This window comes from Trichoplusia ni, chromosome 2 (assembly GCF_003590095.1).
Source record: "Trichoplusia ni isolate ovarian cell line Hi5 chromosome 2, tn1, whole genome shotgun sequence".
NCBI lineage: Eukaryota > Metazoa > Arthropoda > Insecta > Lepidoptera > Noctuidae > Trichoplusia > Trichoplusia ni.
This window is the reverse complement of record NC_039479.1, coordinates 10,237,774-10,252,031: the sequence shown is the minus strand read 5'-3', so window position 1 is coordinate 10,252,031 and position 14,258 is coordinate 10,237,774. Positions and strand designations below refer to the sequence as shown.

The window sequence follows — 14,258 nt, the reverse complement described above, 5'->3', positions numbered from 1 at the left end:
AGAGTGCCTAATATAAGGCTTATAGCTGTCAATATATTAATAAATAAAAATAATTCTAGATTATAAATCTATTTTAAAGTTCCCCTATAAACATACCTTATACTCCGTAGTGCATTGAACGTAGTGTTGTATAATACCATTATGGTCTTCTTTTTTATGCAGTTTCTATGTGCACTCATTTTACTAAAAGAATGCTTTAACATGCAAGAATCCCTGGAGGTCAAACTAGAATGGACTTTTTAAGTGCTGTGCCATATATAACGCACATACCATTATATTAGTTTTGCATAAGGTCGTTCAGTTTTATTCAAAATATTTATTTCAGCCTTTTTATTTATTAGGCTTTGGTACTTAACCTATTCATAGCTGAATGACGTGAGGTTTTTAATTAGTGCTGTTAATTTTTAAAGTTGTTTATGATAGTACACTTTTATGAAGAAACTTTTTAGACATTAAATTTTATAGGAGTCATATAAATACTGTTTTTGTTGCCTAATGCTGTTTTCATTTCAATAATGTTTTGCCTAAAACCACGTTTTTCGATTCATGCAAGTTTATTATTAGATTGCGTTATTGTCTTTTCAAATAAAAATACATATGCCTTATTTGATGCTACTCCCTTTTGCAAATCCCGATTTAAATTGCTACAAAACAGCTTAGCTTAGAAGTTATGATTTCGTGTGATACCACGCCATTTTTCACGACATCGCGCTACTATATGCACTTAGCCAAACAAAGCCTAATGACGAAATTCACGCGACCTTCTAAAGCCAATCAAAATTGTTTTGAATCTGATGTAGCTTATAGTTATGATAAACTGTCTTTGTTGCTATGGAGAGTACATTGAACACGCGATTTCCCGCCACGGTCAAGGCTTTTCGTTGATATTTTGGGGTCGTGAACTTTCTAACAATATGTTTTAACGCCCCCTTTGTTTACTAAAGGTGTAGGCTTAATGACTAAGTAATTCTGTTTGTGGTTTATTGTTAAGTTATAATACTGTTTAAGTTGTACGTAAATTACTAGGTATCTGTTTCTGTTTGATATTTTTTTAAATACACCCTACTGAAAACATAAAAGCCTAGGATGCTACTGAACCACATAACTAAGATATGTCTTAATAGTTGAAATATTGAAAGATGAGTTATTCCTTTTGATACTACAACAAGAAATAATAAAAAAAATAAGGTTAAGAAACTTACAAATGAGATGTGTGACCAATTTTCATGGTAGATTTGCACGAAATTTGTCTGTAGCATATTTGTACTGAACTCTCAGTGGCGAGTGTGCGAGTCTGACTGGCACTTGTTTTTCATTCACTCGATTTTTCAAAGGGAGGCATTCGAGTTCTTTTTACCGTAGGATCGTCACGACTTTTTGTAGCGCAACCGGAAAACGGGTAAGTGGTTCGTGGAATTCGCGCCTAGAGCCCATTCAATACCGACAGGGTTTTAGTGATAGCTGCTGTAAAAGTGGGTTCGTTCGGTTCGTCTGTTTTTTATTTATGTTTTTTAGTCTTCAATTAATGACAGCCGCTTATTTCAGCTGCACTGCATTTAGTGTCACATTATTACTTTATTTATTTTGAATCACATATTAATTCCTATACAGGAATTAATGCCTGTAGCCATTCATACAAGTAGCCAATATATTATTTGTTTGCAGAAATAAATCTTCTAATTTGCTAATTAATTATTGACACCTACCATGGCTTATATTATTAATGACTCCCGCGATACAAGGATTAAAATTCAGTCAGGGAGTCATTCTTTTTTTTATATTCACCTAAACCTTTCTTCTTTCTTTAGCCTGTATGTACAATTCCCACTTGACCGTTTATTTAGCAAGTATGTTCCTATTTAAGTCCTGAACATTTACTGGAACCTAATGAATGTTTCACTTAAGAATTAATGTTACTAAGATAACAGACTAAATCGCCAACCATTCTATGATCATAGCTAATTGACTTGAATGATTAATGTGACAACCGTGTTTAATTAATTAAAGCAAATTTACTCTAGCTACTGACACGATTACCACGTAAATAATTAACTGAGTATTTAAAGCATTTACTTTAAAGTATCATCATGAATATTTAATTTTTGGTAATTATGTTTCAATTATTTTAACCAAAAGTCTAATTCTCTTCCTATGTCTTTCATATTACTCCATTAGTCTTTCATAGTACATAAGTCCTTGTGTCACGCTGGGTTTCCCAAACATTGAAGTCTCTTGCACAAAGACACCCACACTGAGAACATGTTTGCGCTACGCGAGGATCGAACCCTCGATCTGTCGCTCTCAATAGGCTTAGTATGGTCACCTATATTAGTCGGCTATCCGTGCAGTCCAATATGATAACAAGCTTTATCACCTTCATGAGACAAAGTTTCCCCATTTTTGTTGATGACAAAAATAAACCACTATTTTGTAAGAAAGGTTGTATCTGTTTTCGGCACTTGTGATGTAGGCGGCTCATTTTACAAGCCTTTATTCAAGAGCACTTTTATTTTTCGTACATGCTAATTACCGCAGTCTTTGCATATTTTTTTTCATTTATTTTGTCAATGGTTAATTACCGAAATGTTTACTTAAAATAAGTTTTTCATGTCTTTTTAACAAATCCCGCACAGAGTAATTTAATCCATCTGTCGCAGGGGTTGTACAAACTACAAACATTTGAAACAGTCAAGTCACATGAACAAAGATAGGTCCCAGACTCAGTACAAAAATCTGTGGATGATAAAAACACTTGTCGTACTCAGAGATTGAACCTACGAGACGAGGCGTACAGTCAGTCGGTTTGGCGTAGTGACCACAACCACTCGGCTATCTGCGCAGCGCAGTGCAGTGTTGATACGAAAATGGAAATTAATTACTTAGAGCACAGCTAGTGTACATAAACACAAGAATGTGGCATTCAATACAAACATCGCGGGGCAGACCCAGATGGCGTTAGTGGGACGCTTAACTAAGATCCTTTATGACAGATTTATCTTTGTAAAAAACAAAGGTCTTCCGAAAGATTAACAAGAACAAAAAAGATAAAAGGCAAATAAGAGATTGAACGAGAGTAGAAATGATTTTACCCTGCAGTGGGACAGAAACTGATAAATAAAAAAAGAGAAACATAGGGCTTTATCATTTCAGAGATCTAGATTTCAGCAACACTATATAGATGCTAGATTGAAGCAATGAGTTAAGCAACACTTTATCAGGTTACAAGAGGTGAACAGTCAAATCCATATCATCTTCAGAAGGAATAAAGCAAACACGACGAGATAGCTCGCGTATCATTTAATCATTACATCGTTCGTAAGCTGTCTTTGCACATGTTCTGCTTTTCCTAAAAGCAATCTACTTTGACTGCGGGGAAAATGAGACATGATTTCCCTTTTCGCATTCAGATTGCGTTCACGACGCTTCGGTAAGATTGTCTTTTGCATAAAGTGTATTGAATATTGTGGTGTATGTTGTGTGTAAGATAGTTAGACGTTCTTTTTACTGCGTATTTAGACAGGCCAATTTTGGCAGTAGTGGTTGGGCAAGAAATAAAATTCCCTTCGGTGTTGGCCGTTAGTACTGAAGGTTTACCACTACGTCTTAAAGTAATATTAGTATGGTCGTGGAAACATGACAGCACAATTCAAGACTTCGGGTGGCATGGCAAGAAGCTAGTAGAAACACATCCAAATCAACGTATGGAATGGAAAAAAAACACCCTATGTTTCTGAAAAAATTAAGAATCAGATGCCTATCAAAATAAATAACGAAAGTCAGAACTTCATATAAATTGAGACTCGCCTATAAATAGAAAGTTGATATAAAAACATAATCTAAATTTAAATTAATGATTCGTTGAACACTGTTTAGTTTAAATTCGTTTCAATTTAAAGAAGGTCTACGTAATTTTTCAAACTCTTTATCAACAGCTGTTGCTGACTAACTGACAGTCAGGCATTCTTAATTAACATTTAAATTTTAAATTTTAACATTCTTTATACATATCTTACTTAGTCTGTGCTGATGGTACAGTCAGCAACAATAGAACCGTATTTCACTGACAGTATTGGTTGAACTGCATTAGATTCTAAGTCTATTTTGTTACTTTATAACACAACAGCTTTAGAGAAATTAATAATTTGCATTTGAAATCCTTACAAAATAGTTTCCTCTGCAAAATCAATGGCAAAATAACATACAAATTTAATTAAACATTCGTCATTTATAACTAGCAACTAAGGCTTACTTCATCTTCATACTATGTAAATATACAAAACTCAGATTTAACAGCCTCTTGAAACAAAAAGCTGAGTAGACAGAGTACATACGTCTTAATTAAATACCGTACACAGATAACTTATATATAAATTGCCTTTTACGTTCACGACACAAACGCAAAGCTTAATTTATTACCGTGATCTAGAGATTTGTTATCAGGGATGATGAAACGTTGAAGAATACATTGTACGTCTGTCTATCTGTTCTTTGAGCTTCTTAAGGATTCTTTCATAGGCGTTTTTTGCTTTTTTGCTTTAGGGTAATGTGTGAAAGACTGTCACCGACATCTTAGTTGTTTACCATTGGTAAGCAAAGTTTAAGGTTTAAATACGATTTTAATTTTTCAAAACTTTTTCGACAACTTCATCCTAGTCGGTATTTTGACTCGCTTGTGCTCGAAGATGACTAGTGTGGGCTTCATCAGCCATCTTCTTCCTCCGGTCATGTTGAAAGCATGTAAATATGCCGTCGTTCATTGGGTTGGGAAACTTTTAAATTTGAAAACACTTGCATGTTGCCGTATCTATGTTTAATAGTCTACCGGTAGTCACTTTACGCTAACATCAATAAAATATTTATGTACTCGTAAACATGACCTGCACATGAATTTTCAGGCAATAAACTTGTCGAAGGCTGCGCAACTTGGGATATTTCCAAAAGTAGTATTGTTTATTAAATATTTCTTGGTAGTCGGAAATGCGAGCAGAATCACCGACATGGAAAATAATAAAGAAATTCTATTTAAGCAAAATAAATTCAAAAGAACCAGTCCAGCATTTAAATTTACTAAATATATTAAAATATACAATCTGTTGATCAACCTTTTACTAATATGAAAAAGTTTTCTATGTACCAGCGGGCCTACCACCAACTCTTAAATTAATACGATTGCAGATGTGAAAGGGAGGTGTTATATTACGTCATTCAGTCAAACAACTCGCGTCTACATACCTATGAAACAAGAATTACAGCCTAAAAATCAATTTTACTTTAAGAGAAGCTCTTGATAAGAATAGTGCCATTAAACATGCAAAACGCAATTTTGTTAGAGACATAGTAAAATAATGTAAATGACACATAATTGCTTTCGTAGTGACCATAAATCGTTTGAGCTTTTAATCTATACATATAATAAAATTGTAGAAAAGTAAAAACTGTACATTGAATATTTTTAAAAAAGAATAATTGCAGGGTGGTCTACGAACGATTCCGATGCCGAAAATATAAATTTTAGAATTTTTGTCTGTTTGTCTGTTTGTCTGTTTGTCTGTATGTATGTCCGGAAAGATCTCGGAAAGTACTGGATAGATTTGATTCATATTTTCAGAGAATATCAACAAGAGGTCCGGTCAACATACTTTTTACTTATTATCTCGCTTTTCGTTACAGGGAGTGAGCAAGAGCCTTTTATATCTATAAACAAATATCAAATTATCTCATAAACTACTGAATATATTTCGTTCAAATTTTGCATGAACCTTATCGTAGACATGATACAACAAATATACAAAAACCATAACGCTACTGTGCAGGGGGCATGAGCAGTAAAGTTTTAAATATTTGGACTCACCCATAACATCGTTTAATACAATTATGAGGTGTATTTTCACCCCATTCAGTAGTAGGCAGCACGGTCATCAATTTACACAAAAAACATCACGCTATTTATCTTAAGACTTTTGGCAGAGCAATAATAGGATTTTTCGAAAATAAATCATTTTCACAAAATTAGTGATTTCATTCTCTTTCAAGTCTGATATAGGCCTACTGCGACTATTTCACAAGTAAAATAAAAGAAACATAAACATCATCTATAAATATGCAACAATAAATTACTGAACGACACAGTTAATTATTACCTTGGTTCATCTGTAACAACTAGCAACAAAAATATAAACATTCAAACAAAACTTGCATAAAACTGCATAATAGGTATGCAATGTGAAAGATCTGTACGACCAAACCTATCAATGAATAAGAGCGTACGCTAGACGGTTTTTGACATTATGTATCTATTGACAGAACAATGTTTACTGATACCTGGGATTTTTCAACATTTTAACGATTTGATCAGTCTACATCCGCCATTACAGAGACCGCATACGTGGTCATCATCATTCCTCTGCCCTTATCCCAATTATTTTATTTGGGGTCGGCGCAACATGTCATCTTCTTCCACACCTTCCTATCGGCCGTCATCTCACAAGAAACACTCTTTACAGCCATATCGTCTTTCACACAATCCATCCATCGTTTCTTTGGTCGTCCTCTTCCCCTATATCACACACATCCATGCTTAACGCCTTCCTTACCACATGATTTTCATTCCTCCGCATAACATGCCTATACCGGCCGGTTACCACGTAGTTTCTCTGTAACCGGTGCCACTTTCAAACTTCCCCTTATATTCTCATTTATTACTCTATCCGCTCTCGTAACACCACACGTGGTCCTTCCAAGAAATCCTTTAACAATTTGTTGTAATCTCTACTTATTTAAAATTTTCTTCTTTCGTAGCCTGGTAAAAACAGGGGAAGGAACGAGACTGAATGAGTTTCTGAGATCCCAAAGCTAAGCCGACGAGGATTAGGAACATATTTTTGGAAATTTCCCCAATAAGGCGATAATAGCGTGTAGCTATCAGCGCTTACATCCGTCATACAATGTCTGGAAAATTTATTTTGGCTGTCGGTATAGACAGCGTAACCTCATAACTAACCTCATGTAGTCTTTATTTAAGTTCCATTTATGCAGTAGGGATGACGGTAGGTATTTTACTTCAATGATCGTCAGGTAGGTTAACGAATAAAATACGTAATTTTTCTTTGTAAATTGGTACAGTAAATAGAACTCATGCACATGAAGTCACTTTTATGTTCATACTAGCTGTTGCCCGCGACTTCATCCCCGTGGGTAGAAGATATAAGTTATGATTTATATCTGCCCTGTTTTTTTTTACATTTTCCATTGTATCTTCGCTCCTATTAGTCGCAGCGTGATGGTTTTAGCCTAAAGCCTTCCTCGATAAATGGTTTATTCAACACAAAAATATTTTTTCAATTTGGACCAGTAGTTCCTGAGATTAGCGCGTTCAAACAAACAAACTCTTCAGCTTTATATATTAACTAGCTGTTGCCCGCGACTTCGTCCACGTGGTTAGAATTTTCCCCATTTTCCATTGTATCTTCGCTCCTATTAGTCGCAGCGTGATGTTATATAGCCTATAGCCTTCCTCGATAAATGGTCTATTCAACACAAAAAGAATTTTTCAAATCGAACCAGTGGTTCCCGAGATTAGCGCGTTCAAACAAACAAACAAACTCTACAGCTTTATATATTAGTATAGATATAGATTTAGATTTTGCTTTGTCGTAACATCACAAATTACACATATCCTATACTTTAGATTTTTGTCATTGTCAATTTAAAAAAAGGGTTGTCTGATAGTTTTTTTTTTATCACGCTATTTATTTATCAGCAATTTAAAGGCAAATCATGATCAAAACACCAGGGGGTCAAGATAACACGTTTCCCACCTTTTTTATTTTAGAAATAGTCCAAATGTTTGTGAGGAAGATCAGTTTTAATATTAAGAGGGCAATCAAACGTGTTTCAGGAAACCGTTTATCTGGGCGCAGTTTTGCAAAATCTTATATCTTATGACACTATGTAAAATCCACAGTTACCGAGCCTGACTCTCACTTCACCAGCTCCGTCCACAAAAATAATTTGACATTTTCTTTATATCGTCAGAAAACATCGTGTGTGAAAATAATAACTGTCTGGCTATCACTGTTCCAATTTTATGATAGGTACCTCATAATCACTGTCATCATCCGTCTAGCTATTTCAGGTGTAGGCCGTCCCAAGAACAGACGTGCTCGAAAATCATAACCCACCAAGGGTTTTCCAATTAAAAAATGGAAAACCCTCGAAAGTAAAACATTTTTTGGCAGAAGTGTTATTATTTTTTACTTGCAACCCCCCCATTTTTAAACGGCTCGATTTGTCAAACATGTCTAAACGAACACTTGCACATAATTCACGTTTAAATTAAAATAGTTCAATTTGTTCGAAAGCTATGATGTCACAGACAGACAGGCAGGCAGATATGTCAAAGTTATAGACCTCTTTTTGGGATTAAATAAGAAAAAGTCATTAAAACAGCTGTGAAATATTTGACACCAGGATAGTATCGTAAACGATGAAATGTGTTTAATTTAAACATTTGATAGTCTTTGGGCCGCTCAAGATTACTTATAATTTAGAAATAAAAAAGGAAGTTTAAAATGTAAAAAAAATGTTTCATTTTCAATATTGCATTACATTTTTGCGGTGATCGTTATTATTAAACTTCTTAGTTTTTCACATCTTGAAAATCACGCAGACAAAGTCGCGGGCAACAGCTAGTATTTGAATATTACAACAATTTTCAATGAAATATTTTAATCTTATAATAAACGACCGCTATTAAAATTGCCACAATAAACACACAAATTACCGATGAATAAAACTGATCAACTTTGCGGCCACAAACCAAAACAATTTCAAGCGAATTATATACAGTTCATTCGCCATTCGAAGATCAAAAGATAAATGAATAGTTGGAAACTAACTTTGGAGTGTGAAATTCATAACCGTGAAGTTTCGCTTCTACTACAGTTTCACCAAGTGAAAATGACCGTGGTAAATTCTGCTAGGCTATGTAAAAATGTCGCCCGTAATGGTGTAGATGTGATAAATGTTCGCACAGAATGTAAGCCCATTTTTTTCTGAAAGTTTGCGCGCATATTGTCATTATGTAGCAATTTTGAGACGAATTTGTAAAGAGATTTTGTTGTGTTCATTTATTATGTTTCCAGGCAGAATTTTGTTGTTTAAAGAACTGTAACAGATGTTTTAAAGTTTTAGATTGCACTAGTATGATGGAAGAAAGATGATTGTAAGTTTTTGTTTAAAACAAAAAAAAAAAGCATTGCTTTTTTGCAGCAGACGCTCTATAAAACATAAAAATGTGTCCTTACAAAAGACTAAATGAAACGAACTAAAATTTCAATTAAATTTTATCTTACGAAGAAAAAGGCAAAACGTAGTCGTCTAGAGAAGCTTTCAAGTTTGCCAATAAAGTATTCTATTAGGTTAGTCGGATTCGATGTCTATTGACCTAATGGCATTTCAAAAAGAATTGCTTATGAAATACGAAACGTCAGAGGGCACAATAAAACATACTTTTATCAAAAATATAACAGCAACTCAGACTTGAGACGCTGAATTACGTTAGTTTAAAAATTTCCAAAAAAAAATGGTTTTTAAAATATAATTATTATTTTTGTTTTTAAATCAGAAACAGAAACACATCATCTGTGAAAGTTTCAAGTAATTAAAATTGTAACTTTTAAAACAATTTTTTGTTTTATTCTTATCTTAAAATAGCTAGATAGTGACACATCATGGACAGTTGAACCATTACCAAAGGATTCCTGAATAAAGGTTTTCGTCCTTCGGGAACGGAACAAGCAAAAAGGCCTAATATGAATTTTATAAACTGCTAGCTGCACCTACTTAGGGCCTTATATAAAACGCTAATGTAACATTGGCCAATTATTTCAATGCCTTATTATTCCAGTAGCAGGCTTAGTCCAAGTAATAAGGACTCCGGAGACCATGCCAAAGAACCTTTGACAATTTCTGTATATTATCTGGCTAAAGATATTTGGCAGCTTAACTTAAGGAATGGAACTATGAATCAAATTAACTTGATGTTGTTGCCTGTGCCAAGTTGTCACCTAATCGACCTATTCTTAAGACACTAACAGTTATTCTAGAGCGACTTTGTTCAAATTGATCTCTACAAAAGCTTGAAACATGATCAATTAAAATTAATCAGTCTTCTCACGTCAACTACCGTCATCTGGTCATATGAAGAAAATCTTTATTAATTTTAAATAACAGATAAAGTACGACGTTGATTCTGAGTGTTCTCTAAAAATAGGCTAAAAATGAACAAATAGGTTGGGTGAGAAATAAATTTGTGGTTTTCTCCCTTAAAATTTGTCACCTAACAACAAGGTAATAACCGTAACCTTGGTTTTTATTTTATTATAACTGAGGCCACACAAATATATTATCTGTGATAATTTCAACTATTTAACTCTATAATCACTTTTCTTGAGATATAGTCTGTTGATGGACAGACGGTCCGCAGAAATAGGGTTAAGTGAACAAGTTATTAATCCAAAATTAAAACTCTTGTAGGCAATGCCTAAATAAAAAACAGAGATCAGAATAGTATCTAATAAGAAGTCGGACTCCAAATCACGATTCTAAATGTAATTTTATCGATAAAATTAGACTGTAGGCGTATTCAAATTTCCTTTCCATATTAAATTTTGATCAACATACTCCCATCTCATATGACAAATGGTCCGTGTTTCTTTCACATTTTAAAATTTTCACTAATAAATCTTCTTTTCCCAGCTTTCAAGTGCCGAGAAGTATGGACGAGTCTAGAGTTGGAGAGAGCATTCAACTTGGGTCTGGACGGCGGGCTGCTGCTGGTGCCTTTCTTCATCATGTCCTTCGCGTACTGCTTGATCGTGACCAAGCTCTGGAGAGGGATGAGGCACGAGATACAACATAACTTCAAGTGGCAACGACATTGTAAGTTTATTTATTTAGTCTTTAGTGGAAAGTATTTAATATGAAGGCTTAACATAACCTTTTTAACCGACTTCAAATACGAAAAGGTTCTCAAATTTTCTGTATTTAATTTTTTTCCATGATTATTATACTTTATTTACCGTAAAGTAGCTGTCATTTCTTTGAATTGTCATTTTTTTATCTCAATTTTAATATTAAACAGTTTAACTTAGATTAATTTCAGGTCTTATTTCTGTTGAGCGGTTCATGTTTAATGGTTAATATTTTCTTCTTTCTGTTTTTGTAAGTTTTTGTTAATAATCTTAGTGTTTAAAGTAAAATGAATTTATCACTTGAATTGAAATACAAAACAGATGCTTATTTATATCTTGCACGTGTATGTAAAAACTAGCTGCTCTACGAGGAATAGCTACTCTAAATAATGAGTTCTTGGGAGTCTGTTTGTGTCCGTGTCATACTCGGTTTTGTCACAATAGTGCATGTTAATTTAATTAACGAACAACAACTTATAAATTAAGATACAAAAAATATTATGGCAATTTATACTTGACTTTTATTCCCAACCAAAATTACGACGAATGTCAACCCACCAACGTACAAATAATGATAAATCAAAGTATTATTATGTGACCATTTCAATTGTCACTTTTCCAGATGGAAATATGAAGCATAATTTAATTACCAAAATAAATGTTAACCCACATTCATATTAACATTTTGTTGTTCGAGGTTATATCCGACATTTTGCTGTGATGTGTTACGTCCATCACGCTTTTTGAATTTTCCTTTGAGGTTTACGTTCATTCACTCTTCATTGACAACGACGTCTGACATAATTCCGTTGTATCTGCTTCGCGTTAGCGTAGTGTTCAATGAGGTCCAATGCTATAGAGGAAACTTTACAAACAGGCGTATTGTGTGGGTTATCGCTGATGTGACGTTTTTTTTGACGGCATGGATAGTCGGGTGTAAAGATCACTATATCAAACTCACTGTAAGCGAAGTTCGGCGGTTTCGATCCTCGTATTTAGGTATTTGTTCACATGTGATTTAAATGTATGTGAATCTATCCGCGACACAAGGATTAAGTTCCCTACTGTGGGATAGGTTTTTTATTTCAAATACAATATAATAAAAAATATAATATAATAAATATACGCTTATTGAGCGCCTACGGAAAGTGTAAAAGCTGATAACGTTGGTAACTCCCGTCTCGCTGTAGCAAACTCTATAACATACCGGATATAATTCCTCAAACGACACAGAATGTGATTTATTTCTCTATGCGGCAGAATTTCCTTATTAAATGTCACGGCATTTTGATTTCCAGCACTAGGGCGATATGGATTTCTGAAGTAGAATTAAATTGTTTTCTATTTACTGAAAATTAATTCAATTTTCCATGAGGAAATATTGGACAGTTAATAAATGATATAACAGACTTTTATGTTAAGTTAAAAGCATTGTGTCTTCATGATTCTCGTATACGCGTAGTTAACTGATATTGGATTTCACGGACTGCCAAGTATACGAGCAATTACCGTATAAACTACATCAATTTCCAATGAGACAGACAATTCAGTGTTCTTGATAAGTAGAAATTTAAATAGTGTTCCATTTATGACGCATTTTGAGATACAGAGGTTGCATAAACGAATGCCTCAATTCTCAATTAGGCTTGAAGCCGATTTTTTTTTAATGATATTGGGGCAGATGAGTAAACGGATTCCCAGATATTAAGCCATTAACGCCACCCATGGACACCCGGAACTGTACACGTGAGGAGGCACAAGTGCGTTACCGACCTTTTAAAAATGAATACGCGCCTTTTCTTAGAGGTACTTTATGAAAGGTCATTAATTTTAAAATTTGCCAAGGGATAGTTTTTTGACTTCTACAAAATTTTACAAAAACATACGGCACTAAGCAAGAATAGTCGTTGTCTAAGATAAAACCCACTTAAGAAACAAAAACAAACTACAACCTTATCCGCCACGGACTGATTAGGGTAACCGAACAGCAACTTAAAGAGACACTTTAAAGAAGCAACGTGGAATAATGTTTGCCAGATTTTTCAAAATAGGTTGAAAGTATAACTGTATTCAAAACAGCTGAAAGATTATGTTCATTTGCTAAAACATTTTCAATAGACACTAAAATACAATTAATGATTTCTCATAAATAAATATACAAGATCACATTGAAAACAAGCTACTGCAGAAGCTATTTTGGGATATAAACATCGAACTTTAAACTGAAAACTGGAACTTCAAATTACTTTCCAACACTTTGAATTTGTCTCTTAAACTTTATTACCTACTAGCTGTTGCCCGCGACTTCGTTCCCGTGGGTAGAAGATATTATGTTATGATTTATACCTGCCCTATTTTTTCACATTTTCCACTGTACCTATCTTCGCTCATATTAGTCGCAGCGTGATGGTTTATAGCCTAAAGCCTTCCTCGATGAATGGTCTATTCAACACAAAAATAATTTTTCAATTTGAACCAGTAGTTCCTGAGATTAGCGCGTTCAAACAAAGAAACAAACAAACAAACTCTTCAGCTTTATATATTAGTATAGTATAGAGTATAGATATCACGCTATAGACTGAAATATCTTCTTTGACTAAAAGGGGGTGGAATTGTTTGCACTGACACGAACGTCTTCTGCAAGTCCTCACCCGTTAATAAAACCTTATTACAGTTCCATTTTAGATGAGATAGGTATTCTGTTAAGCTGCTTAAGTTCTATGCTGAAATCAGAGGCAAAATTTTCAAATGCTCTTATTTAAAGTTCTAAAAACAATTTAGAACATCTATAACGTATTTCAATCGTCTGGAAAACGGCCTTTTTGAAATAAAAACTTTTGGATTTTGTTTTTGGAAATAAATTATTTGAGAAGAATTAAGTTTTATCACTCTTTATATCTCTCTCTGTTGTAGCATAAATAGAGATTATTGTTAGTTAAGGCTTGGCTGTTATTACATTAAGTTAATTGGAAGCCAGTTCAACCCATTCGAATTAAAATGGCTATATCTATACAAACTATTTAATAGATGCGGGACAGCCACTATCATATGTTTTACTTCTACAATAATAATACTTTAAAAAGTTATATACAATTATGGCGCATTCAGCACCATGAATTCCGCACGAAACCAATACCATTTTGAATGAGTACGATGTGACAAGGCTTACGAGTATTATGATTAATACTCGATTCTCATCATAATTTAAATACAAAATTGTAAATGCCGTCAACGTTGCGAATAAACAAATCAGTATTATTTCCAGCTCCCTACCTAATCGGATTG

General features: G+C 33.9%; 1 protein-coding gene across 1 annotated transcript in view; it reads left to right on the top strand.

Moving 5' to 3' along the window:
• Positions 1-14,258, top strand: part of LOC113506960 (cholecystokinin receptor type A-like) — a 94,108-nt gene that overhangs the window by 37,389 nt on the left and 42,461 nt on the right. Inside the window, exon 5 of the mRNA XM_026889809.1 lies at positions 10,759-10,941. Coding sequence (XP_026745610.1) covers positions 10,759-10,941 — 183 coding nt within the window. The remainder of the gene's footprint in view (positions 1-10,758; positions 10,942-14,258) is intronic.